Source organism: Stigmatopora argus, chromosome 10, assembly GCF_051989625.1.
Source record: "Stigmatopora argus isolate UIUO_Sarg chromosome 10, RoL_Sarg_1.0, whole genome shotgun sequence".
NCBI classification, from domain to species: domain Eukaryota; kingdom Metazoa; phylum Chordata; class Actinopteri; order Syngnathiformes; family Syngnathidae; genus Stigmatopora; species Stigmatopora argus.
The window spans coordinates 17382198-17408132 of NC_135396.1; the positions used below are offsets into that span (position 1 = coordinate 17382198).

A 25935-nucleotide genomic window follows, 5' to 3' on the forward strand; every position below is an offset into this window, starting at 1 on the left:
ATTGTTTGCACTGTTTGTCAGGTTTATCACACACATTCAATAACTTCAAACTAAGAGGAAGCACACCGAGCCAGCAATAATGAGATTTTTAGGCTTCAGCTGAAGGAGGGGCAAGAGGCAAAGACTGGAAGATGTGTCTATCTTCCCGCCTGTCCAGCTTGACTCCTGCCTACTCCCGCTAGCTCAGCTCGCTTTATTTACTAAGATCTTGTGACATACAAATGGGCGGTGGCACAAACTTTAGGCGGGAATACATGGAGAAAGGAATGGGTGGTGACATTATAGTTGATGACGTGCCTTTTAACCCATAGGTGTAATTACTGTGAAATTCCAGTAGGCGGTGCCTGTGTAAAATTCTATTTTAGTGACTTAAACACATAAAAGCATAAAAGAATACAAGATAATACATTCCATATTTCACACTGTTGCTCTTGGGGCCTGCAGCTGCTTTGAAATGGCTCCAAGAGACTTTCCTGACTTGTTCAAGTCAAGGATTCGCTTTTTCAGATTCATGCTGAGCTCCTTTGTTTTTCCCATTGTAGCGTTTGCATCCAATGTGTAAGCGGACGGGTGTGTAAGCGCGCGGGTGTGTAAGCGCGCGGGTGTGTAAGCGCGCGGGTGTGTAAGCGCGCGGGTGTGTAAGCAGACACACAGGCAAACACAATAAATTAAACTGTACAGTTTGTAAAATTTAATTAAGGTCTTCTGAAATGAAGTCTTGAATGTACAGTTCTGGAAGTAACGAGGCTTTGATGTGGCGAGTAAAGATGAATGTAGCATTCGAAAAAAAATGTGACAACCTCGCTTTCATTCAGCCGCATACAGTGGGGCAAATAAGTATTTAGTCAACTTTATCCTACTTTATCCTTGGTTTATCCGTTGTTTTTAGAAGCCTTCTTGTTTGGGCAATCACGTGATATATGCCCCATTTTTCTACAAATCCAGCATGCAGTATCTTTGAAAACCCGATTTCTGTTTAATTTCCTCATTTCTTCTCTCCCAATGTCTTGGCTAACATCCCTACGCTCCCGCCACCTATCTCGGTAAAATTTTTCTCCTTGAGTCGAGGAAGCCCCGCTATTCTTTTCTTTTTTTACACAACGAACCCGTCTCATCCCCCTCCCTTTCCGTGGAACAAGCCGCCTCGCTTTTATCTCCATGCTCATAACCGCTCCGCTCAACTCTCTTAACATTTCCATCACAATGTTTTTTAGCAATCAAGAACCAATAATTGGTATCATCATATCCATCCTTCTCCATTCACATTATATATAGATTACCCCTACGCTTAGTGCGTATTTTATCCTGCAGGTCTTTTATTTGATACATATTAAGCTGGCCAGCAAACCTGTATTTGTTTATCCATAAGTTTAGGTGTTTAACCCTTGAAGCGCTTTGATTTTCAACAAATTTCTAATCTTTACACAGCAGACGCTGTTTTGGATCGTTATCTCTAGCCGCCTTATTATTCGAACTCCCCATGTCGAAGTGAGTTGGTGTGTAATTAGGTAGTAATTTTCTTAGTTTTTTTATTCACCTTCGTTTGAGTCTCCTTAGGTTATTACCAAACACGCAACACACAAGTATACCCTCCCGCCTGGTATACTTACGGAGTTTAAGTACCTACCGGACCACAGTACAGGACACCAACGCCCTAAGTTTTATAGACTCGTGCTCTGTCTCTCAGCTGTTAGGGACTAGTATTCACAGGGTTTTATAGTCACCGTCCCCAGGACGCGAGTCCACTTCTCAAAATGGACCTTCACATGCAAGGCCCCTTGTCACGCATTTGGAGCCTCCGTCGCAACATGCAAACATTCATGTGGCTCACCAGAGATGTCCTCAGATGTATCTTTTAGCAGGATTAGTCTTCATCCGTTGTGAATCCAGGCGCTCCGCCGAAAATCCTGCCCGTAAAGGGTTTTAGACGCCGTGGCCACGGTCTTTCCCAGAGATGTCTGTCGGCCAAGTGCCCAGACTCCTCCGGTATGTTGACTCCCAGGCTCGAAGGACCAAAAATGATAGGTTCACAATAGGCATTACCAAATGCACGCATAAATAAAACAGACCTCTGACTCATAACCGGTGTCTTGCAAGAGAGAATCCATCCCCACGCGCCTTCGTGCAAGATCACTCCCGAATCGAGGCCTCTCTTGCTTATTTATTACATGCATCTCAGTTCTCAAAACAATTGAGTCGTGTGAGCCAGACATGAAGAAGTCCGTTTCTCATAACAATTGAAAGTCCTCCGTATCTTCCCAAGAGAGCTTGATGTGAACCACACTTTGAGAAGTCGATGTTTCTCAAAACAATTGAAATTCCTCCGGATCCCAAGGGAGCTCAGTGTGAACAATAGTTTTGAGAAGTCCAGCTGCAGAGGAGAGTGACCTTCAAGTTGTGTAGGTTAACTTGGGAGCGAGCATTACTCTTGCAAGAGATGTATTAAAATGACTTTTAATGTTAATAACCCTAAAATCAAAGCATTCTTCATTGCAAGCAAATATATAATAATGTAAAATTAATATCCCCAAATAAAGCAAAGCATTCTTCATTGCAAGCAAATATATAATGTAATATTAATAACCCTAACAACTGGCATCGTTTTAATTTTTTATTTATTTAATAATAATAATCGGACATAGGCTTTGTTATCATCATTGACTCGACAAAAAGCCTAATTGTCATCATACCCAGAAACTGCGTATGACGAAATTGGTAGTGCTTCTCCATGAGGTGCGTTTTCCCGGCAAAAGACCCAAATAAGTGAAAATAATTTCAGACTCGTAATTTGGCATTCTGCCGTGATGGATACATCGCATCACCCCCGAGCGGATCACTTACCTCTCACTGTCTTTCACTTACCTTCAGTCAGCCAGTAGGAGGCAGATCACCGCCCAACATTTTTTCATGTTATCTCACCCCAAAGTTATTACACAGAAGGGAATGTGTGTCGTGTTACAGCAAGTTTATAGTCCTGATGGATGTGGGAAAAAAACTGTCCTTAAGCCTATTTGTCCGTATTTTGTGAGACCTATAGCGTCTGCCAGAGGGCAGCAACTGGAACAGATTGTGACCAGGGTGGAATGGGTCCCCGATGATGTTCCTGGCTCTGCTGAGGTAACGAGGGCTGGCATTGTCTTCCAGTGAGGGCAGAGAGCAGCCGACAATCTTCTGGGCAGTGTTAATCACTCTCTGCATGGCCTTTTTGTCTGCTGCCGTGCTTCCAGCGTACCACACTGTGATGCAGTATGTCAGGATGCTCTCCACAGTGGTTCTATAGAAGGTTACCAGAAGCATAGTGTCCAAGTTGTTCCTCCTGAGTATCCTGAGGAAATGGAGTCATTTCTGGCCCTTCTTCACTACTGCCGTGGTGTTTGTAGACCAGGAGAGCTTATCCGTGATCTGGACCCCCAGGAATTTAAAGGACTGGACCCTGTCTACATATACTCCATTTATGAGGAGTGGGGCCAGATCTGTGCTGTGTTTGCAAAAGTCCAGGATTATTTCTTAAGTTTTTGTGGTGTTCAGTTTGAGATTGTTCACCGAGCACCACGAAGACAGTTTATTGACCTCATCTCTGTAGGCCAACTCATCCCCTCCTGAGATGAGCCCGACCACAGTGGTGTCATCGCCAAATTTGATAATGGAGTCAGACTAGTGGGTTGGTGTACAGTCGGATGTGTACAGGGAGTACAGAAGAGGACTCAGTACACAGCCTTGAGGGGAGCCAGTCCTCAATGTAATGGACAAAGAGAGGTGGGGACCTAGTCTAACAGTTTGTGGTCGGTTGGTTAAAAAGTTCTTAATCCAGCAGCAGATGGAAGAGGATAGTCCAATGTGGGAGAGTTTGTCAGTTAGAATGTCCGGTATTATAGTGTTGAAGGCTGAGCTATAGTCAATGAAAAGCATCCTCACGTAATTCCCATGGTGCTCCAGGTGGCTCAGTGCTGTGTGTAGAGCAATGGCAATAACATCCTCAGTGGACCTGTTTACTCTGTAAGCAAACTGGTGAGGTTTAACTGAGGGAGGGATTGTATTCCTGATATGCCAACTTTTCAAAGCACTTCATGATCACAGGCGTGAGTGCAACAGGCCTATAGTCATTCAGGCTGTCAATGGTTGACTTTTTGGGGACAGGGATATTGGTGGCAGATTTCAGGCAGGATGGAATGATGGATTGTTGCAGGGAACAATTGAAAAAATTTGTGAAAACTCCAGCCAGCTGGTCTGCACAGGCTTTGAGCACCTTCCCAGGTACTCCGTCGGGGCCAGAAGCCTTCCTGGTGTTCACAGACCGCATTACCAGTCTTACTTCATCTTCCTGAAACTTCAGTGTACTGCTGCAGGGTGGTAGTGGGGGTATTGAGACTGGGACTGATTTGTCAGTCTCAAAGCGGGCAAAGAAACGGTTCAGTTCCTCAGCTAGTGAGGCATCTGCGTTAACAGACATTGTTCTTGTAATTGGTAATATGTCATATTCCCTGCCACATCTTCTTTGGGTTATTTCCTGTGAAGTGATCCTCAATTTTCTTTGTATATGCTGCCTTGGCCTTTTTAATGCCTCTCGTCAGCTCTGCTCTGGCAGCGCTGTATTGTACCTTGTCCCCTGACCTGAAGGCGGTGTTACGGCATTTGATTAGTGCCTGTGTCTCCTTGGTCATCCAGGGTTTTTGGTTAGGAAAAACCAGTATCCGTTTATTAACAGTGACGTTGTCCGTGCAGTTTTTGATGTAGGAAAGTACAGTGTCCAAGTAGTCCTGGAGGTTGTGGTGGTCAAAAAGTTCCCAGTTAGTGCGGGAAAAACAGTCCTGCAGCTGAGAAAGGGCGTCCTCAGGCCAAGTTTTTATTATCTTTATTTGTGGCGTTGTTAGCCTCCGGAGTGGAGTGTATAAATCGTTGCTCAAATTCCCTAAATACAAACTGCGAATTACTATTTAGTCATACTTAATGCCCTATTAATTATTAGGCTAAAGAAAAGCTCCAGATTTCCCGGACTTTTATTGTTTTTTGTTGGAGCACTTTCTAATACCCTGATGGACGTACCTTCCTAAGGGGACAACTCCTGTACATACAAACCCTTATACACTCTCACGTCGGCTCAGTGAAACTGCTCATGGCCATTGTTGGCTTTTATTGGTGCGTAGACCGTGTTGTTTTACCTTGTTTTGTCGCCGGTCTTTTGGTCGTCTGTCTTTTGGTCGTCGGTCTTTTGATCGCCGGTCTTTTGGTCGCCCGTTGTTGCGGTCGGGGCGACCAAAAGACGGCGCAAAAGACCGGCGACCAATCGACCGCACACGGGGTGAGGGATAGGCAGAGATGATCTGATCCAGCCAGGTGAGGGAGGGAAGTGGCTTTATAAGCATGTTTGATATTAGAATACAGTGGTACGACCTAGGATCACCTCGTGCTACGAAATGCTCGTGGTACAACGAAAATTTCAATCGGATAATTTGCACGAGATGCGATCAAAATTTCAAGATGTGACCAAGCCAGGTGGCCATGGCACTGTCTTTTTTGCATCTCTTTTGTGTATAAAATATATCTACGAGCACTGGGCGGACGTTGCATTTCCCCACCCGTTTTCCCCCCCACGTTGGTCTACATTTACATACAATGTAAACAACTGCTACGGATCGGCAGAGTTTTGCAAAGAAAATGCAACCGTTGACAATTGACATGAAATGCGAAATAATTTAAAAATATGAGAGTGGGGTACGTGGTACCGAGCTTGCTACGAGAGGAATCCGTCAACCATATCCACCATCCCTAAGCAGAAGGACGCAATTAAGGAGAAGAGGCCTTCCAAAGGACTAACTAATTTCCCACCGGCGCAGTGACATTCACGACGAGATGGAGAGCCTTCTTTTATTGTGGATAAAATAAAAACAGTTGGCAGGAGATAGCGTGACCGAGTCAACCATATGTGAAAAAGCCAGTGGAATTTACATGGATTTGATAACAACGAAAGGAGTGCCTTCAACACCTTCAGGACCCTTTTAAAGCGAGTCATGGCTGGTTCAAAATTTTTAAAAAAAGATCTGGAATACACTCGGTAATCAAACACGGGGAAGCGGGAAGTTCCAATTCGAAAGCCGCGGTGGAATTTATCAAGACATTTGCCTCGATTATCACCCAGGAAAGTTACATCCCCAGCAAGTGTTCAACTGCGACGAAACTGGTCTTTTTGGAAAAAGATGCCCATGTGGAAATTCATCGTGGCAGAGGAAAAGGTATTACCGGGGCATAAACCTATGAAGGACCGCTTAATTCTAGCTTTGGGTGACTGTAAAATTAAGCCGCTGCTGGTGTACAATGCGGAGAACCCGCGTGCTTTCAAGAGACACAACATCAAGAAAGAAAACCTACAAGTTATGTGGCGCGCTAATTCTAAAGCTTGGATTACGCGTATTGTGATGACATTTGTGCGCGTCATTTTCGAAATATTTTGAAGGGGAGCCAAAAACAAACAACTCTTGATGCGTTCGTTTTGAAGACTTCGGCGGAGCGTCCGGATGGTGTCAACCCGTAGAACTAAGGTAAAAAAGATTAAAACAAAATTAGAATTCAGTTTTGTGTGAAGTTACATTAAACGTTGAGTGTCTGTATATAGTTATCCAAGTTAATTTAGATTTGTTTGTTCGTTTACGAGTGCCGTGGATTAAGCCCCCTGAACTCCCCCCCGCCTCCGTGTATGCTGCTGTGTCTTCCCTCCGTGAAATGCGTCTAATTTTACTTCTATTAAACACATTTTATTACTATTAAACCACTCGTTATTTATTGCTTTGTCAACATATGGCGAATTAGAAGAAATTAAACATTTTTTCCAATCCAATATCCTGTTTTTGGTGTTTTTTCAGAGGGTTGGAACAAATTAATTTGTTTTCAATTCATTTCAATGGAAAACGTTCGCTCGAGTTATGAAAAGCTCGACATACGATCTCAGTCTCTGAACGGATTACGATCGTATGTCGAGTTGCCACTGTAAACATGGTCTAGAGTTTTGTCTCCTCTGGTGTGACACTTCACGTACTGAATAAACTTAGGCAGAACAGTCTTTAAACACGCTTTGTTGAAGTCACCAGCAACAATAAAGACTCCATTGGGGTGGTCAAGCTGCTGTTTGTTTACAGCCGTTAGCAGGAGGTTAAGTGCCGTGTTGACGTTAGCATCCGGATGTATATAGATCATGATTACTCTGACGATCGTTAGCTCTCTAGGTAAATAGAAGGGCCTGCACCATATTGCCAATAGCTCTAAATCCGGGGAGCAGTGAGTGTTAATCCTACTATCGCAACACCATTCATTGTGTATAAACACGCAAAGTCCCCCTCCTTTGCTTTTGCCTGTTAATTCTTTTGAACGATCGTTACGAAATAGCGTTCAGCTAGCGATACCCCGGCGTCGGGGATTTGTGGGTGTAGCCACATTTTCGTGATGAGAATTTACCTTCAAACCAAAAGTTGCTGTGCAATTGCACTGGTAATCTGACTATTTTCAGCCTCACAAAAAGAAACCATGTGAATTTATCTCGCGTGGCCACTAAAAAAAGTTGAATTAACTTAATTCATTTTAACACAGGTTAATAAGTTTTAGATTTGCAACATTTTCATATTTGCATAAAATGGGGAAACTCTTATCAAGTAAGAAAAGAATTCCATCCTTTCAAGTGAGGACAGTGTGTTAAAATGGGTCAAGAAAAGTATCGATCAGGCTGCTGTTTGAGCACATGGATTTAAGAGGCATTTAAAAGAAAGAAAGAAAACGACAACGAGACCTCACTTGGATCTTTTAGTGGGTCGTGTCGGCGTTTTCCTACATCCCATAATTGCTTATTTTTGCTGTGTTGCAGTCTTTGCTTCCATGCTCTGTTAGCAGCTCTATCTAACCATGCTAAAAAAAATAGCAGTTTGTTCCTTACCTTCTTCTCCTGACCGTTGGTCTAGAACTAGCATTCTTTAAAAACATCTGATCGCTAAAAAAGGGGATTATGTCATCTGTATGTATTGTTTATCAACTGATTTAATTTTTTTTGTGCTGCTGACGACTGTAATGACTGTACGGCTTAATATGTTTAGGTTCGGATGTGAACAGTATGGACTCTGTGGACAGTGGCTGTACTATGAATGCAAGAGAAGGTCAAAGTAAATTTGCTTCCCCCTCAAACTCAGAGCTTGTCATCTGGGAGATTGAAGTGCCAAAGGTGAGCCATTATAAGGTTTAACGATACAGAGCAGGGGACCGGGGCATTTTTCATCAAAAGAGCTATAAAAGAAAAAACGCAAATTTTAGAAATGTGATTTTGCGAGAGCCATACAGTGTGTGTGGCTGGGGCTGTATGTATATTTAAGTACACGTGTTTTAAGTACCGTATTTACTCGCATATAAGTTGCCTGCACGCATAAGTCGCACCCTGAAAATTGCCTTAAAAGTGTTGAATTTTACAATTTCTCGCGTATAAGCCGCCCTCTGATTCACAATTTTCACCTCCATATTTATGGTTTTAATAGGGAGTACAAATGTGTTACTTTGAAGGAAAAATCTCAAGAAAAATTATCACGTGGTATGTCTGAGATACTGTAGGAATCAAAAGCATACTATTAGGGTCAATATCATAAGTTATTATGCCTGTCTTTGTAAATGCAAAATATCAAATTATTCAATTTGAAAAAAGAAATAAGTATCTTGATGAAAACTCGATGCTTTTTAATGACATAAAATACAATTTTCTTACCAGAAGTTTAAGTTGTTGTGGCGGCCGAATTGCTTCTAATGTCAAAATATCTCGATTTTTTTTTTCAATGGTTCATATTACTGCAATAGTTGTCACTTTTGAACAAGAAATAAAAGCGGAATTTTTACTTCATAATCAAAAATGTACAATCATTTCCTTTGTGTTCAGAAAAGGAGGGTGTTATTTGCACGTAGACAAATTCAAAAAGGAAGTAACGTAAGCACAACCAGGAATAACGCCCATAGCGGTATACGTAGTTTTAACCAAGTATCTGGGTGCAATAATAGCATACACATAATGCTGGTATCAATGTTTATATTTTAACAATCTACCGCAAGACCTTCGATTAGCCTTAACTATTGGGATGTGCTGACGGTCAGAGCACTTATTTATGAGGCATTTTAAAAAAAAGGTAAGCGAACTTCAGGGAGAATTCACTTGGATCTTTTAGTGGATTGGATATGTGTTGTACTGCATCTCATAATTGCACATTTTGGCAGTGTTATTTGTCCTTTTGCGTTCATGCTCTGTGTTAGCCTCTATTACTAACAGGCTAAAAACACGTTTCCTCTTCTGCTCCTGAGCATTGGTCTGGAACAGTTCATCTTCCAACAGCACCTTCGCTCTCTGTGGTGGTCGGGTGGTCTAATTGCAGTTTAAAATTATCTATTTTTTATCGAAAGTCTTTAATACAGTAATACCTTGACATACGAGTGCCTTAACATACGAGGAATTTGAGATACGAGTAAAATTCTGAGCAAATATTTTCCTTGAGATACAAGACAAATTTTGAGATAAGAGCAGACGCGAGAGGCTGCTTATGATTTCAGCACACTGTCTTTCTCGCTGCATCTCCCTCGTGCAAAGATCTCTACGAGTGTTGAATTGTTTTCCGTGTTCTCTTTTTTTTTAACACAATGGGTCCAAAGCAAGCTGGTGCATTAAAGGGTAGAGAGAAGAAAGGCGTATGTTGGCAATCGATATTGAGCACCAAATAATGGAAAAACGTGAGTAGTGTACGCGTGACTGAGCTGGCTCGCCAATACGTATGGAGAAGCAGGAATTTGGCCTTGAAAGCCGCTGTAAAATACATTAACCACTTTGCCTTGGTTATTGCACAAGAAGGTTTAAATTTAGTGCAATGTATGATTAAAACATTTTTTTAAGTGTGTATAGGAATTTAAGTTAAATTTATAGTTTGTTACGTTACGAGCGCATCCGTCAAGTCTCTCTCTCTATCTCTCCCATCTGCGAACTCCGCGTTGTGTTAAATGTCTCATTTTATTATTAAACATCATAACCACTGGTAATTTGTTACTCTGTTAGTAGATGGTGAATTACAAGCAATAAAAATGTTTTTCCATTGTAAGATCCTGTTTTTTGGTGTTTTTTCAGAGGGCGGGAACGAATTAACTTGGATTTAGTTCATTTCTATGGGAAACGTTTGTCGATTTGCTATACGAGCAAATCAACATACGAGCTTAGTCCCTGAATGCATTGAGCTCGTATCTCAAGGTATGACTGTAAAATCATTGACTAAAATTATTTCATAATAATTATCGTTTTATCGCCCAGCTTTAGGTGCACTGTGCGTCCCATGATTTTAAATAGCAGTTCCTGATGTTGCGTTACGTGAGTATTGTTAGAGTTTTAAAAGTGAAAGCTTATTCAATTGAAGTTAAATCATGCTAGTAGTTCTACTATGCGCCACAGTATTCTCCAGTTCGATCGACAGTAAGTTGGTGAGCGGCTGAGCAGAGCCCTTATTCGCTCTTTACAGTGCCTGTTCTTCCACTCCTGTCCACTAGTTAACAGCGCGCAACAATTTTGTGTAGTAGTCTGCTGAAATAACTGCACAAAGGTGTTTGCTTAAGTTGAGCATGTTGACCAACTTGTTACTTCACTAGCATCTAAAGTCAAAACACTAACACTTAAAGTTTAGATGCAGAAAGAAAACTGAGGTTCTACCTCAATATTGTTGCGCCTAAGTTATGTTCCACAGTTCCAACTTGAATACCGTATTTTCTCGCATATAAGCCGCCCCAAGCGTATAATCTGCACCCTTAAAATTGCCTTAAAAATCGTTGAATTCTACAATTTCTTGCATATAAGCCGCCCCCTGATTCACAATTTTCACCTCCATATTCATGGTTTTAATAGGGAGTACAAATGTGTTAGTTTGAAGGGAAAATCTTAAGAAAAATCATCACACGTGGTTTTTCTGAGATACTGTATGAACCAAAAGCACATTATCAGGGTCAATATCACAAGGAAGCTAGTAATTCATCCAGTAATGGTTGTTTTCTTACTGCAAAACAGAAAATAACCAACAAATAGTAAATGTTAATTTGCCGACATTTACTGGTGAAAAAGAGTATAGAAACGCTGTAAGTCTTGTGTGCATATAAGCCACACCCTTGATTCGGTCATCATTTTTTTTAGTTACAAATACGTCTTGTATGCGAGAAATTACGGTAAGGTTTTTTTGTGTTTTGGCCATGCGGTTTGATTGATGTGATTTCTTTCTGTATTTGAACTGCCATTTTTTTAACTTCAATAAAGTTTTGTTATTGACGGCTTCACCTCTTATTCTCTTTTCATATTTAGAATCTTGCATTTAAGCAGGTATATCTACTAAGGCTGATTTGCTTGAATGCAACGTCTGTCTGCACTATTTTTTTTTTTTAAGCGGATTTTTGTTTCACCTTTGCTAGCCATTGATGCTGAAATTTATCTTAATATTTTAAAGTCAGTTCAAAAATTTTATATAAAATGTGAATGATTGAGGCCGAGTGGTTAGCTCTGAGTTCGCCGGTTCAATCCCAGGGTCAGAACTTCCTGTGTGGAGTTTCCATGTTCTCCCCCAGCTTGCGTGGGTATTTTCCGGGTAATCCGTTTTCTCCCACATCCCAAAAACATACAGGGTAGGCTAGTTGAACACTTTAAATTACCCCTAGGTATGAGTGACTCCCTTTTGCCATGCAATTCAGTTTGTCCCCAGCCAGTTGCCCATTGTCGGCTGGGATAGGCTCAAGCACAAATGTGAATTATGTGCATTCTTTCTGTTTTTGTTTCAGCTTCTGGTCGGTCGATTAATTGGGAAGCAAGGAAGATATGTAAGTTTTTTGAAACAGACCTCTGGTGCAAAGATATATATCTCAAGCCTTCCTTATACACAGGAGTTCCAAATCTGTCACATAGAGGGTGAGTTGTTGGATCAAACACATCTTATTCAATAGATTAATTCAATTGCAAACTAACTACCCGGAGGATTCTAGCATTTCTGTATTTATCGGGCTATAGTAAGTTGCACCAGAGTTTTTGTCACACCAGCCCCCAAATGCACATTCAAAGAGGAAGAAAGCACTGAAGTCTACATTTTTTGGGGAAACTTTCATGAGAATGCAACAACAAACATCCCTTATAATAACATTAACACGGAAAACTAAAGGTTAAATCTCCTTTTATATCACTTAAAAACTTAAGACTTTCTGGTAGAAGAGGGTAGGACTAGAATGCATTTTTCGTGGTTGTTGGTGAAAATAACAAGTTGCACCTAGAGTATGTGGCAATTTGTTTTCCTCGATTTAAATTAGAAAAAAAAATCGTAATTTGATATCTGCACAGGTATGCAACTGCAAGTTGACAAGGCCCTGTCTCTGATTGGGAAGAAGTTTAAGGAGATTGATTTGACCAACCTTTATGCACCTGCACCACCCCCACTCACATTGCCATCGCTTCCAATGACTTCATGGGTAAGGCTGAAAAATTGGTTTTGTGAATTGCTTTGTACCTGTGGACATGACTGTCTTATTGTAAAGTTTTTGGTGATTTTATTTTTAAAAAGTACCATCTCATAAAAGCTTATGTGAACAGTGCCATTTATCAGTCTAAGAAGCTCATAGTGCTGTGTAAATGTACTTTTTTTGCCTCAAATAACTTTTTGCTTGCTTTCCCAATGTTTAAGATAATCAATAAATGAACCCAAGTTTTTACATTAAGTGCAACTTTCAAATGACATACTAATGGGAAAATTGTTAAATTAGGCTATTCAAAGTAAGCCTGTTGTGGTATACAATGAATCCATTTATTGCATGGTAAATAAAAATGGGCTCGTCAAGGTTAACGACTGCAATATAAGTCGTATGCGTGCTGCTCCCTTCACACATTGATTGCAAATAAGATTCTGTTCTCTTCACAGATGTTTATTGGTCAATAAAACACATCAGAACTAAAATCCAGTCATACAACATAAAAACGTCTGAATTACCGTATTTTCACACCTATGAAACGCACCGTCTGGTAGGGCGCAGTCTCAGTTGCGGGTATATTTTCAGTTTTTTGTCAATACATAGGGCGCTTCCTCGGGAAAGGCACTAGCATGACACTAGTGTATCTGTGTTATTCTAGCCGCTAGCGTATGTTAGGCTATCCGCTAGCGTATGTTAGGCTAGCCGCTAGCGTATGTTAGGCTAGCCGCTAGCGTATGTTAGGCTAGCTGCTAACGTGTTTTTTTTCAAGACAGCACGAGCAAAACTAAATTTGATAATGCTTTATTAAGGTAAAAGGTACAGACGCTCCCCTACTTGCGAACATTCGAGTTACGAACAACGGTACATACGAACATGTCTGCAAATTGCGTTTGTCGAAAAATGTTGGTAAGTTGGATTTTGTATTGCGTGCCTTTTTCCGAGTAGTGCTTCTTTCCGCCGCTAATACCGACGCCTGGCGCTGTGCAGTGCGGAAGTGCGTGAACGTATCTCCAGTGCGCAAAGAACCTTTTTCATTTTTATCATTAAATATCTCGTGCATCCATTATTCAATATGGTTGGTGAAAAGTGAAAGGCTTCTATTGAGGGAGGTGCAAGGAAGAGGCAAGCCATTTCATTTGAAACCAAAGTGGCAATAATAAAGAAGCTTGATGCGCGTGAGAAAGTGGTGAGCGTTGCACGGGAATACAACTTGAATCGTTCGACCGTCAGTACCATTTATAAACATAAAGATCGAGCAGCAGGACGCAAATATTGAACGTTGCACAAAGTTTGCAAATCAATTGAATGATGCCATACAGTGCTACCGCAACATTTATGATCAAAAAAAGAAGAAAACTGTGCAATCGTTATTAGATAGCTTCTTTCGGCTAGTTTCTAGTAAATATCTCTCTCTCTCTCTCTAATGTATGTATACATTACTGTATGTATTCTCCATTGTATTAAATGTTTTTTTCAGTACAAACCAATGTGTGTTACTTATACAAGCCTTAAACATACAAATGCACTTATATAAACCTTCAATATACTTATATAGGCCTTAAACATAATTTATAATACAAAATATAGCACTGAATCAACTTACGAACAAATTCAACTTATGAACAATCGCTCGGAACGTAACTCGTTCGTAAGTAGGGGAGCGTCTGTACACTGATATAAAGAGTTCGGCGTTCAACATGCTGGGCTCCACTGTCAGTCAAGAGTTGTGTATTTCGGGAACTTGATTCCAGCTTTGGCGAAAGCTCGAACAACAGTGCTGGTCGACACTTGAGCCCAGTCCTCCACAATCCATTGTAACTTGCGACATGCTTTACTCCTAAGTCTTTGATTCTCCTCGCTGTTATATCGGCATCGACAATTCATTCCAAACCGTCACGTAACTCGCACGACGCTGCCTGCCTGAACTACTATGTTGGCCATCCGGCATTCATCACTCCCAACCCATTAGCAAAGCTGTTAAATTGTGTTCAATCCATGGCTTAAGTCCATTTTCCAAGCGTTCACGCCCGCATTCTGTTGTCATTCACGTCAGGCATCATTTCCTCTGTATAGCTCTAATATGCTGTTTCTTTGAGTATTGAGTGTTTTTGAGGGTTAAAAGTGCTGCGAGCAAACGGAAGTCAAATATCTTGCCACTCCACTGGGATGTTTTGAATGGATTAACCGTAACGCTTGCAATGCGCGGGTAGGCTATTTTTAGGGTGAACGTCTGCTGGGTTGATCTCAATTAGTAGCTTGCCGGGAAGAAATAAAACCAGTCACTCGAGCGATTAGGGCCATACAAAAATTGAATTTAGTGCACAGACAAGGCGCACCGATCGATTGGGCGCATCAAACATTTTAGAGAAAATTTTAGACTTAAGTGTGTCCTTGCCCTATAGGTGTGAAAATACGGTACACATTTTGAGCTTTAGCATTGCTACATTGAGGATAATGGTGAGAGACAATGTAATAACCATTTTAGCTTGTTGTGAAATTATGGCAGTATTCAAAACGCAATCTTGGCATATCAAAAGGTGACACTTCAAACATAAAACACAGTGGTTTACAGCATTTATAAACAAAGAGAAACAAAAATGCACAACTGACACCACGTGCAAAAAGGAAAACATGGTTGTTGGTACACTTTTTTTGTACGCACTTCCGTTGAACATATAAAAAAGTAACAGAAATCTAGATGTCTGCAGTTCCTGTCACATTTTAGATTCTGGACTAAAATAGCTTTCAAAGCCATTATGAAAAATTTAATTGGCGAAACATTAAAGAATTTGACTTTAAACTTGGAAAGAGACTTTTCAGGACAAGATGAGTGATTTTTGAATAAAATAAAAATAAAATCAGACAGGCTTTCATCATCATTGACTTGACAAAAGCCTAATTGTCATCATACCCAGCTGCGTATGACGAAATTGGTAGTGCTTCTCCACAAAGTGCACTTTCCCAGGCAAAGGCCCAAACAAGTGGTAGTTTCAGACTCGCTGGCACTCTGCCGTGACGGATACATCGCATCACCTCCTGAGCGCAACCAAATCCCGGCGACTGCAAAAAGGTCTGCCTAAAGGTCTGCCTCGCCGATGCCAACAAAGAATAAAATGGATCACTTACCTCACACTGTCTTCTCACTTACCTTCAGTCAGCCAGCAGGAGGCAGATCAGCTCCCAACGTCCTTCATGTTTCCTCACCCCAAGTTATTATACAGAAGGGATTGTGTGTCGTGCTACCGCAAATTCAGAGTCCTGATGGCTGTGGGAAAAAAGCTGTCCTTAAGCCTATTTGTCCGTACTTTGTGAGACCAGTAGCGTCTGCCAGAGGGCAGCAGCTGGAACAGGTTGTGACCAGGGTGGTACGGGTCCCCAACAATGTTCCCGGCTCTGCTGAGGTAACGTGGGCTGGCAATATCTTCCAGTGAGGGCAGAGAGCAGCCGATGATCTTCTGGGCAGTGTTAATCACTCTCTGCATGGCCTTTTTGTCTGCTGCCGTGCTTCTAGCGACCACACTGGGATGCAGTATGCCAGGATGCTCTCCACGGTGGCTCTATAGAAGGTTACCAGAAGCTTAGTGTACAAGTTTTTCCTCCTGAGGACCCTCAGGAAATGGAGTCGTTTCTGGGCCTTCTTCACCACTGCTGTGGTGTTTGTAGACCAGGAGAGCTTATCCGTGACGTGGACCCCCAGGAATTTAAAGGACTGGGCCCTGTCTACACAAACTCCATTTATGAGGAGTGGGGCCAGATCTGTGCTCTGTTTGCGAAAGGCCAGGATTATTTCTTTAGTTTTCGTGTTGTTCAGTGTGAGATTGTTCACCCAGCACCACGAAGACAGTTTGTTGACCTCGTCTCTGTAGGCCGACTCATCTCCTCCTGAGATGAGTCCGACCACAGTGGTGTCATCAGCAAATTTGATGATGGAGTTAGACTGGTGGGTTGGTGTGCAGTCGTATGTGTACAGGGAGTACAGAAGAGGACTCAGTACACAGCCTTGAGGGGAGCCAGTGCTCCGTGTAATGGAGGAGGAGAGGTGGGGACCGAGTCTAACAGTTTGTGGTCGGTTGGTTAAGAAGTTCTTTATCCAACAGCAGATGGAAGAGGATAGTCCAAGGTGGGAGAGTTTGTCAGTCAGAATTTCCGGTTTCATGGTGTTGAAGGCTGAGCTATAGTCAATGAAAAGCATCCTCACGTAATTCCCATGGTGTTCCAGGTGGCTCAATGCTGTATGTAGAGCAATGATGATAGCACCCTCAGTGGACCTGTTAGCTCTATAAGCAAACTGGGGAGGGTCAACTGAGGGAGAGATTGTATTCCTGATATGGCGGGCTATCGACTTTTCAAAGCACTTCATGATCACAGGCGTGAGAGCAACCGTGTGCGGTCGATTGGTCGCGGGTCTTTTGGTCCCGGTCTTTAGGTCGCCCGGAAGTTTGGTCGCCGGTCTTTTTGGTCGCCGGTCTTTTGGCCGCGGTTTGGTCGCCCAAATGATCGGCTGCTGCCATCTACTGTCAATTTATTAAAAAAGAAACAAAGCAAATTCACAGATGGTGTTTTTATTGAAGCAGTAAAACTTACAAATTCTAGCAGTAAAACTTAAAAATTCTAGCAGTAAAACTTAAAAATTCTGTACAAAAATTACAAATACAAACTTACAAATTATGTACAAAGGGAATTCATAGATGGGAGTTTTTATTACAAATTGTATGCAATGGCTTGCAGTACTCTACATTGTTCTCGAATCGATCTGGGTTTCCATAGTCCTCCGAGAGCTTTTTTAACCGCTCATTAACAGCTGCATATTTCTTTTGGGTGTTTTGGGCATAATACTGCATGAAGCCTGTTGTATCGTTAATTCCCAGTCATTCTGCTCTAATTGGAGTTTGTGTATGAGACGACATAAATTCGGATGGGAGACTGACATTCTACGTTGAAATGCGCGGTGCCAACCTTCAACTAAATTATGTGTGTGGTATTCCCAGCAATGTCTTTTCTCTCACATTCCCATAAGGGGATAGCAAAATCAGGACGGCGTCGCCTTCCCACCCTTAAATTAGAACCTAGCCAAGTGTTCTCAAAATAGTAGTCTTTTATTTGTTTGATAAAAATGACCATCTAATCTAAAGTATTTGAACATTGCAAGTTCTCCCAGAGAGAATGACTGTTCATTGGACGCCTATGATAGTCGATGGCAGCAGCTGATGTGTTAAATGAGTGCTCTTATTTCTCCCAGAGAGAATGAAGGTTGCTAGAATTTTTAAGTTTTACTGCTTCAATAAAACACCATCTGTGAATTTGCTTAGTCTTATAAAAAAAAGAATTTTACTTGCCTTTTATTTTAATGTCAAAGTTCCGGGCTAAAGGTATACTAATACTTTTATTTGTTTGATAAAAATGACCATCTAATCTAAAGTATTTCAACATTGCAAGTTCTCCCAGAGAGAATGAAGGTTCATTGGACTGCTTCAATAAAAACACCATCTGTGAATTTGCTTTGTTTCTTTTTTAATAAATTGACAGTAGATGGCAGCAGCCGATCATTTGGGCGACCAAACCGCGACCAATAGACCGGCGACCAAACTTCCGGGCGACCTAAAGACCGCGACCTAAAGACCGCGACCAAAAGACCGGCGACCAATCGGCCGTGTACCGAGAGCAACGGGCCTAATCATTCATGCTGTCAATGGTTGGCTTTTTGGGGACATGGATAATGGTGGCAGATTTCAGGCAGGATGGAATGATGGATTGTTGCAGGGAACAATTGAACATTATTGTGAAGACTCCAGCCAGCTGGTCAGCACAGGCTTTGAGCACCTTCCCAGGTACTCCGTCAGGGCCAGCAGCCTTCCTGGTATTCACAGACCGCATTATCAGTCTCACTTCCTGTTCCCGGAACTTCAGTGTATTGCTGCAGGGTATACGTGGGGGTGTGGAGACTGGGTCTAATTTGTCAGTCTCAAAGCGGGCAAATTTCCTCCGCTAGTGAGGCATCTGCGTTAACAGACATTATTGTTATTGTAGTTGGTAATATGTCGTATTCTCTGCCACATGTTCTTTGGGTTATTTTCTGTGAAGTGCTTCTCAATTTTCTTAGTATATGCTGCCTTGGCCTTTTTAATGCCTCTTTTCAGTTCTGCTCTGGCAGCCCTATATTTAATCTTGTCCCCTGATCTGAAAGCGGTGTTACGGCATTTGATGAGTGCCTGTGTCTCCTTGGTCATCCAGGGTTTTTGGTTAGGAAAAACCTGTATCCGTTTATTTATAGTGACGTTGTCCATGCAGTTTTTGATGTAGGGAAGTACAGTGTCCGTGTAGTCCTGGAGGTTGTCGTGTTCGAAAAGTTCCCAGTTGGTGGGGGAAAAACAGTCCTGCAGCTGAGAAAGAGCGTCCTCGGGCCAAGTTTTTATTGTCTTTATTTGTGGCCTCGTTAGCCTCCGGAGTGGAGTGTATGTGGGGGTGAGGGCTAGACAGAGGTGATCTGATCCAGCTAGGTGAGGGAGGGAAGTGGCTTTATAAGCATGTTTGATGTTAGAATAAACATGGTCAAGAGTTTTGTCTCCTCTCGTGTTACATTTTACGTATTGGATAAACTTGGGTAGAACTGTCTTTAAAAATGCTTTGTTGAAGTCACCAGCGACAATAAAGACTCCATCGGGGTGGTCAAGCTGCTGTTTATTTACAGCCGCTAGCAGGAGGTGTTGACATTCGCATTCGGAGGTATATAGATCGCCGTTACTATGACAACGGATCAAATCAATGCTTTTAATGGGTTAATTGAAAACCTTACTTATTCACAGCTAAGCCAGCCTTAAAATATAATGTTATGACTTGATTTAGAAAAATAAATAAATACATTTAACGTACGGTATTTACTCTCATATAAACCGCACGCTTAAAATTCCTTGTGTATAAGCCGCCCCCCGATTCCCAATTTTCACCTCCACGTTCAGGGTTTTAATAGGGAGTACAAATGTGTTACTTTGAAGGGAAAATCTTAAGAAAAATCAGTGTTATCAAGGGGTATTTCTGAGATACTGTATGAATCAAAAGCATATTATTAGGGTCAATATCAGTTAATATGCTTGTCTTTCTAATTGCAAAATATCAAATTATTCAATTTGAAAAAAGAAATGTCTATCTTGATGAGAACCTGATGCTTTCTAATTACAGAAATTACAATTTTCTCACAAGAAGTTTAAGATGTTTTGGCAGCCATATTGCTTCTAATGTCAAAATATCTCAATTCTTTCGATGGTTCATATTACCGTAATTACTCGAATATAACGCGCACTCGAAAATAACACGCAGGTAATTTTGGGCCAAAAAAATCTGGAAAAACGCAGTACTCGAATATAGTGCGCACCTAAAATTTCCCGCTGACGAAAATCAGAAATCTTACCTTTTTTTCTTCGTTTCACGATTGTTTTGTTCAAAACCGGATAGAGAAATCTTCAGGTACGAGCGTGTCGAGTGTCGTGCAGTTGATGGAGTTATGCATTTGAATTTTAGGGCAATAGATGATACACAGAGTGGACAAACATATCATGTAGACATGTTATGTTGCAATACCTTTTAGACTTCCTTGAACATTGACTACATTTCAATTGACAATACCATGTTTTAATTCAAATATCTATTGTCATTCTCAAACAAGAAAAGGAACATACAAATTGAATAAATACAGACACTCCTCAACTTACGAACGCAATTGGTTCCGAGCGATTGTTCATAAGTTGAATTTGTTTGTAAGTTGATTTAGTGCTATATTTTGTATTATAATTTATGTTTAAGGCCTATATAAGTATATTGAAGGTTTATATAAGTGCATTTGTATGTTTAAGGCTTGTATAAGTAACACGCATTGGTTTGTACTGAAAAAAAAAACATTTAATAAAATGGAGAGAATATGTACAGTACTGTAGAGAGAGAGATAGATTTATGTATTAGAAACTGGCCAAAAGAAGCGACCTAATGACGATTGCACAGTTTTCTTCTTTTTTTCATCATAAATGATGCAGTAGCACTGTATGGCATCATTCAATTGATTTGCAAACTTTGTGCAACGTTCAATATTTGGGTCCTGCTGCTCGATCTTTCTGTTTATAAATGGTACTGAATGTGCAACGCTCACCACTTTCTGACGCGCATCAAGCTTCGTTATTATTGCCACTCGTTTCAAATGAAATGGCTTGCCTCATCCTTGCAACTCCCTCAATAGAAGCCTTTAGCTTTTTACCAACCATATTCAATATTGGATGCATGAGATATTTAATGATACAAATGAAAAAGGTTCTTTGCACACTGGAGATACATTCACGCACTTCCGCATTGCAACGAAGAAGGTAGATGCTGGGTGAGCTGAGCTCTCACAGCGCCAGGCGTCGGTATTAGCGGCGGAAAGAAGTACTACTCCGAAAAAGACGCGAAATACAAAATTGAACTTGCGAACATTTTTGGACTTAAACGCAATTTGCAGACATGTTCGTATGTACCGTTGTTCGTAAGTTGAATGTTCGTAAGTAGGGGAGCGTCTGTAAATGATTTGAAGATATGCACAATGGAAAAGACTATCACATGTAACAAGGGAATGTACTGCCCCCCGCTGGACATATTTCTAAATACAAGTACGTACTACACTACAATGTAGTATTCTACTTTCCAGCTTATTAATGCAGGATTGTGATGTTTGTGAGGCTTGACGATCTTTAATATGCGTGTATTTTGAATTCAAAGTTGGAAATTGCACAATGTCCGTGCGTCAAAGTGAGTTTGACAATGCTTTTTTCAATCGAAAATTTGTAATTTATTTTAGTTATTGATTATAACACGCACCCCCAACTATTGGAATTAATTATATAGCAAAAATATGCGTGTTATATTCGAGTAATTACGGTACTCCAATAGTTGTCACTTTTGAAAAAGAAATAAATTAAAAAAACATCAAAGTTGAATTTTGTTTTATTTAAAGATCAAGGCTACTCGCGTCTGGCCAGTCAGAGCACATTTAACTGTGTTTAGACAGCAGCGCCCTCTGTAAGATGGCCGCGCCCCGAGCGAGCAGTGACGGGAACGTGAGTTTTTTCATGTTTTATGCAAGATACGTACGTTTTTTTTCTTGAATTTCATTCATAGACGTAAAAAAAATTAATTTCTGTAATTAGAAAGCATCAGGTTCTCATCAAGATAGCCTTTTTTAAAAATTGAATAATTTGATATTTTGCATTTACAAAGACAGGCATATTAACTTCCATATGATATTGACCCTAATGTGCTTTTGATTCATACAGTATCTCAGAAATACCACGTGTGATGATTTTTCTTAAGATTTTCCCTTCAAAGTAACACATTTGTACTCCCTATTAAAACCATAAATATGGAGGTGAAAATTGGGAATCAGGGGGCTTATACGCGAGAAATTGTAAAATTCAACAATTTTAAGGCAATTTTCAGGGTGCGTTATTTTTGCGTGGGCGGCTAAGATGCAAGTAAATAAATGTCTGGGTTCGAATCCAGGGTGGTCCACCTGTTTGGAATTTGCATGTTCTCTCCAGGCCTGCATAGGTTCCCTCCGGGTACTTCGGTTTCCTCCCATATTGCAAACACATGCATGTTAGACTGGTTGGACCCTCTAAATTGCCCTTTGGTATGAGGATTGAGCATGAATGGTTGGTTGTTCGTCTCCTTGTGCCCTGCGATTGGCTGGCCACAAATTCAGGGTGTCCCCCCGCCCCCAGAAACATCCCAGAACCACATGGGGGGACCTAGTGAATGACCTACAGAGAGCTGGGACTACAGGAACTAAGGCTACTATCAGTAACACAATGCGCCGCCAGGGACTCAAATCCTGCACTTCCAGACGTGTCCCCATTCTGAAGCCATTACACATCCAGGCCCGTCTGTTGTTCGCTAGAGAGCATTTGGATGGTCCAAAAGCCTGGGAGAATGTGTTATGGTCAGATGAAACCAAAATAGTACTTTTTGGTAGAAACACAGGTTCTCGTGTTTGGAGGAGAAAGAATACTGAATTGCATCCAAAGGACACCATACCCACTGTGAAGCATGAGGGTGGAAACATCATGCTTTGGGGCTGTTTTTCTGCAAAGGGACCAGGATGACTGATCTGTGTAAAGGAAATAATGAACAGGGCCATGTATCGAGAGATTTTGAATGAAAATCTCCTTCCATCAGCAAGGACATTGAAGATGAGATGTGGCTGAGACTTTCAGCATGACAACGATCCCAAACACAAAGGCAGGGCAACAAAGGAGTGGCTTCTTAAGAAGCATTTCAAGGTCCTGGAGTGGCCAAGCTAGCCTCCAGATCTCAACCCCATTGAAAATCTGTGGAGAGAGTTGGAAGTCCGTGTTGCCCAACGACAGCCCCAAAACATCACTGCTCCAGAGCAAATCTGCATGGAGGAATGGGCCAAAATACCAGCAACAGTGTATGAAAAGCTTGTGAAGAGTTACAGAAAACGTTTGGCCTCCGTTATTGCCAACAAAGGGTACACAACAAATATTGAAATAAACTTTTGGTATTGACCAAATACTTGTTTTCCACCATGATTTGCAAATCCATTCTTTAAAAATCAATGTGATTTTCAGTTTTTTTTCTCCACATTCCGTCTCATGGTTGAGGTTTTCCCATGTTGACACTTACAGGCCTCTAATCTTTTCAAGTAGGATAATTTTCACAATTGGTGGTTGACTAAATACTTATTTGCCCCACTGTATGCGGTTGAATGAAAGCGAAGTGGTCACATTTTTTTCGAATGTTACATTCATCTTTTCTCGCCACATCCAAGCCTTGTTACTTCCAGAACTGTACATTCAAGACTTGATTTCAGCAGACCTTAATTAAATGTTACAAACTTAGTTTTGTGACAGTTTAATATATTGTGGCTGGCCACATAACAGCCAAAACATCCTTGGTCTTGGCGAGTTTTGCAATATGCAATAAATCCATTTATCGCACGGTAAATAAAAATGTGATCAGTAATTTTCACGGTTGCGAATTATCGCAAAGTTTCTGCGTGTGCTCTTGGCACACGTGTTTAAACTTCGCCCTTTGAATGCATATGACAACAGTTCCGTTAATAGAAGTTTATTGGTCATCAAAACAAGTTCAGACGTCCAAATAAAAAAAAAAAACACATCTACCTTAGGCATTATTGGGCACTACTAATGGTGAAATACAATGTACTGAACACATTGGCTTGTTATAAAACGGTAGTCTTCAAAACGCAATCTCTACGGATACAAGGTGACACATGAAAACTGCATTTGTAAGCAACACAAAAGAGGAATGTACAACGGCCATGCCGTGTGCCAGAAGAAAAGTCTTCTTGCACGCATTGTAAAAACACTTCCGTTGAACATTTCAAAATGAGAGCAAGTCATGTTCTAAAGAAATGTAGATGTGTGCAGTTACTTCAACATTGTTCAGATTCTACACACAGGGAGCTTTCAAGAGACTGAAGAATCTGGCAAAAAAAAGTAATAATTTGGCTTCAAACTTGGTAATATGTGCAAATCAAGGCTTTCGTTGGGCTCTAATCAACAGAGAACCAAAATGATTTTTTCACGTATTTCATATTTAACGCTAAACTAGCTTTAAAATGACATGTTATGCATTGATTAGATAATATTTCCTAATTATAATTAATATACTAGTTTGTTTTATTTAAGAATTGCCATTCATTACATTTGAATTGGAGGTTTATTAAAAACTCCCATATTAGTGTTTAATTTTTTTTAAAATAAATTGACAATAGAATATCTGCAAAATTTATGACAATTTATTGCCCACTAAATTTTATCGCGGCAGGTCCATTTGCACGTGTTCGTTAATGTCTCTCCTAAAACATTGTTGTCATTTATTATCTAGCTTCTGCTGCCTAGTGGTGTGACGGTTGAAGTGATTGTGGTGAATATTGTATCTGCTGGGCACGTCTTTGTCCAGCAGCACACACATCCTACTTATCATGCTCTAAGAAGTCTTGACCAGCAGATGTTCTTGTGCTACTCTCAGCCAGGCACCCCCAGCCTTCCTTCTCCAGCTGAAGGTAAGATAATCGTTTATAAAAAGAGTTATGTCCAATGGTTGTAATGATGCTCAGACAGTCTAACGTGAACTGCTCATTTCTTTGGGTATATTTACGCATGCGCTGTTTAGTTCGGAGTAAACCGAAAACGTTTTTGGTGCGCACCTTTTGGGTTGGTGTGAAACACAATACAAACCAGAGAACTCTGGTGTGGGGTAAACTGCCGATCTGATATCTTCCCGGGGTGGTAGTCTCGGTTTGTGTCTGATGCGTGGTGCAACCAGATCTGAAATCACACACCAGCTTGCATGTAACAGGGTTCCTTAGCCACAGGCATTATGAAAATGTTCTTTGTTTAGCATCACAGCTCCATGATTTCTTACTTCCGTGTTACCCCGCCTAAACCATTTTGTCCAGTTATTGAATGATGTTTGGACATTTTTGTTCAGGTCCTGGTACAATTGCAAGGATTGCAGTGTGAACAGGAACCATACCGAAACAAAAAGGATCCATTTTATTTTGGTTCGGAACAAAGAAAGCGAATTATGAAGTTTCTGTGTGAATAAACCTTCAGTCTCAGCTATTGTGTTCGTTTGTGCTTACTGCTCAACACAAAAGCTTAATAAATAAAAGAAATTTTAAAAAAAATGCCTTTTTGAACAATTTTAACACTGTAATTATCAGACAAACAAAAAATGGCTTTATCAGGTTTTGTAGTTACAAACAGGAACCCTGTGGAAAGTATTGTAACTTGTTCACTCTTGATTCAGATAGATGTAATGATTGGGGTAACACTTTTCCCCCCTGCCCATGCTGTTTCAAAACCCCTAAAACAGCATTAACTTGTAGTTTTGTTTAGAAACTTTTGCACTTCTGATACATGGTCTGTTTATTGTAATATAGTTGGTGTAATATGTGCTGCTCCAGCTGTTGAAGGGGCCTGGTGGAGAGCTCAGGTCATCACCTTTTACAATGAATCAAATGAAGTGGAAATAAGATACGTCGATTATGGCGGCTATGACCGAGTTAAGATCGACTCATTACGACAAATAAGGTAAGGCTGTATGCAAGCGGTTCTTTTTTTAGTGGTCTGGGTTAAACAAATTACCAGTATGAATACAATTCTCAAATGGAATTTTCAATCCTTAATTTCTAATTCATCATAATATAACATTTTTCAAAGCCTGATTCTTCATCATCCTCAGATACACCAAACAATTGATTTCATTTTTCTTGAGTTAATTTTTCGAAGTGTGAGCACCAGCCAATGTCGGCGGTGCAAGCTGTGGAGCCTATCCGAGGATAGTGCTCCCTGGGCGGACTTGAGTGAGCGGCTGCCCCACTAACGTTTCTCTGGAGCAACTTTTTAAATTTCACCCTCCCCTTTAAACTTGCCAAAGACT

General features: G+C 40.9%; 1 protein-coding gene across 1 annotated transcript in view; it reads left to right on the forward strand.

The window, feature by feature from the left end:
- The window catches only part of akap1b (A kinase (PRKA) anchor protein 1b), a 73448-nt gene that overhangs the window by 19586 nt on the left and 27927 nt on the right, over positions 1 to 25935 (forward strand). Inside the window, exons 3-7 of the mRNA XM_077610669.1 lie at positions 8076 to 8200; positions 11809 to 11935; positions 12359 to 12486; positions 24376 to 24553; positions 25436 to 25586. Coding sequence (XP_077466795.1) covers positions 8076 to 8200; positions 11809 to 11935; positions 12359 to 12486; positions 24376 to 24553; positions 25436 to 25586 — 709 coding nt within the window. The remainder of the gene's footprint in view (positions 1 to 8075; positions 8201 to 11808; positions 11936 to 12358; positions 12487 to 24375; positions 24554 to 25435; positions 25587 to 25935) is intronic.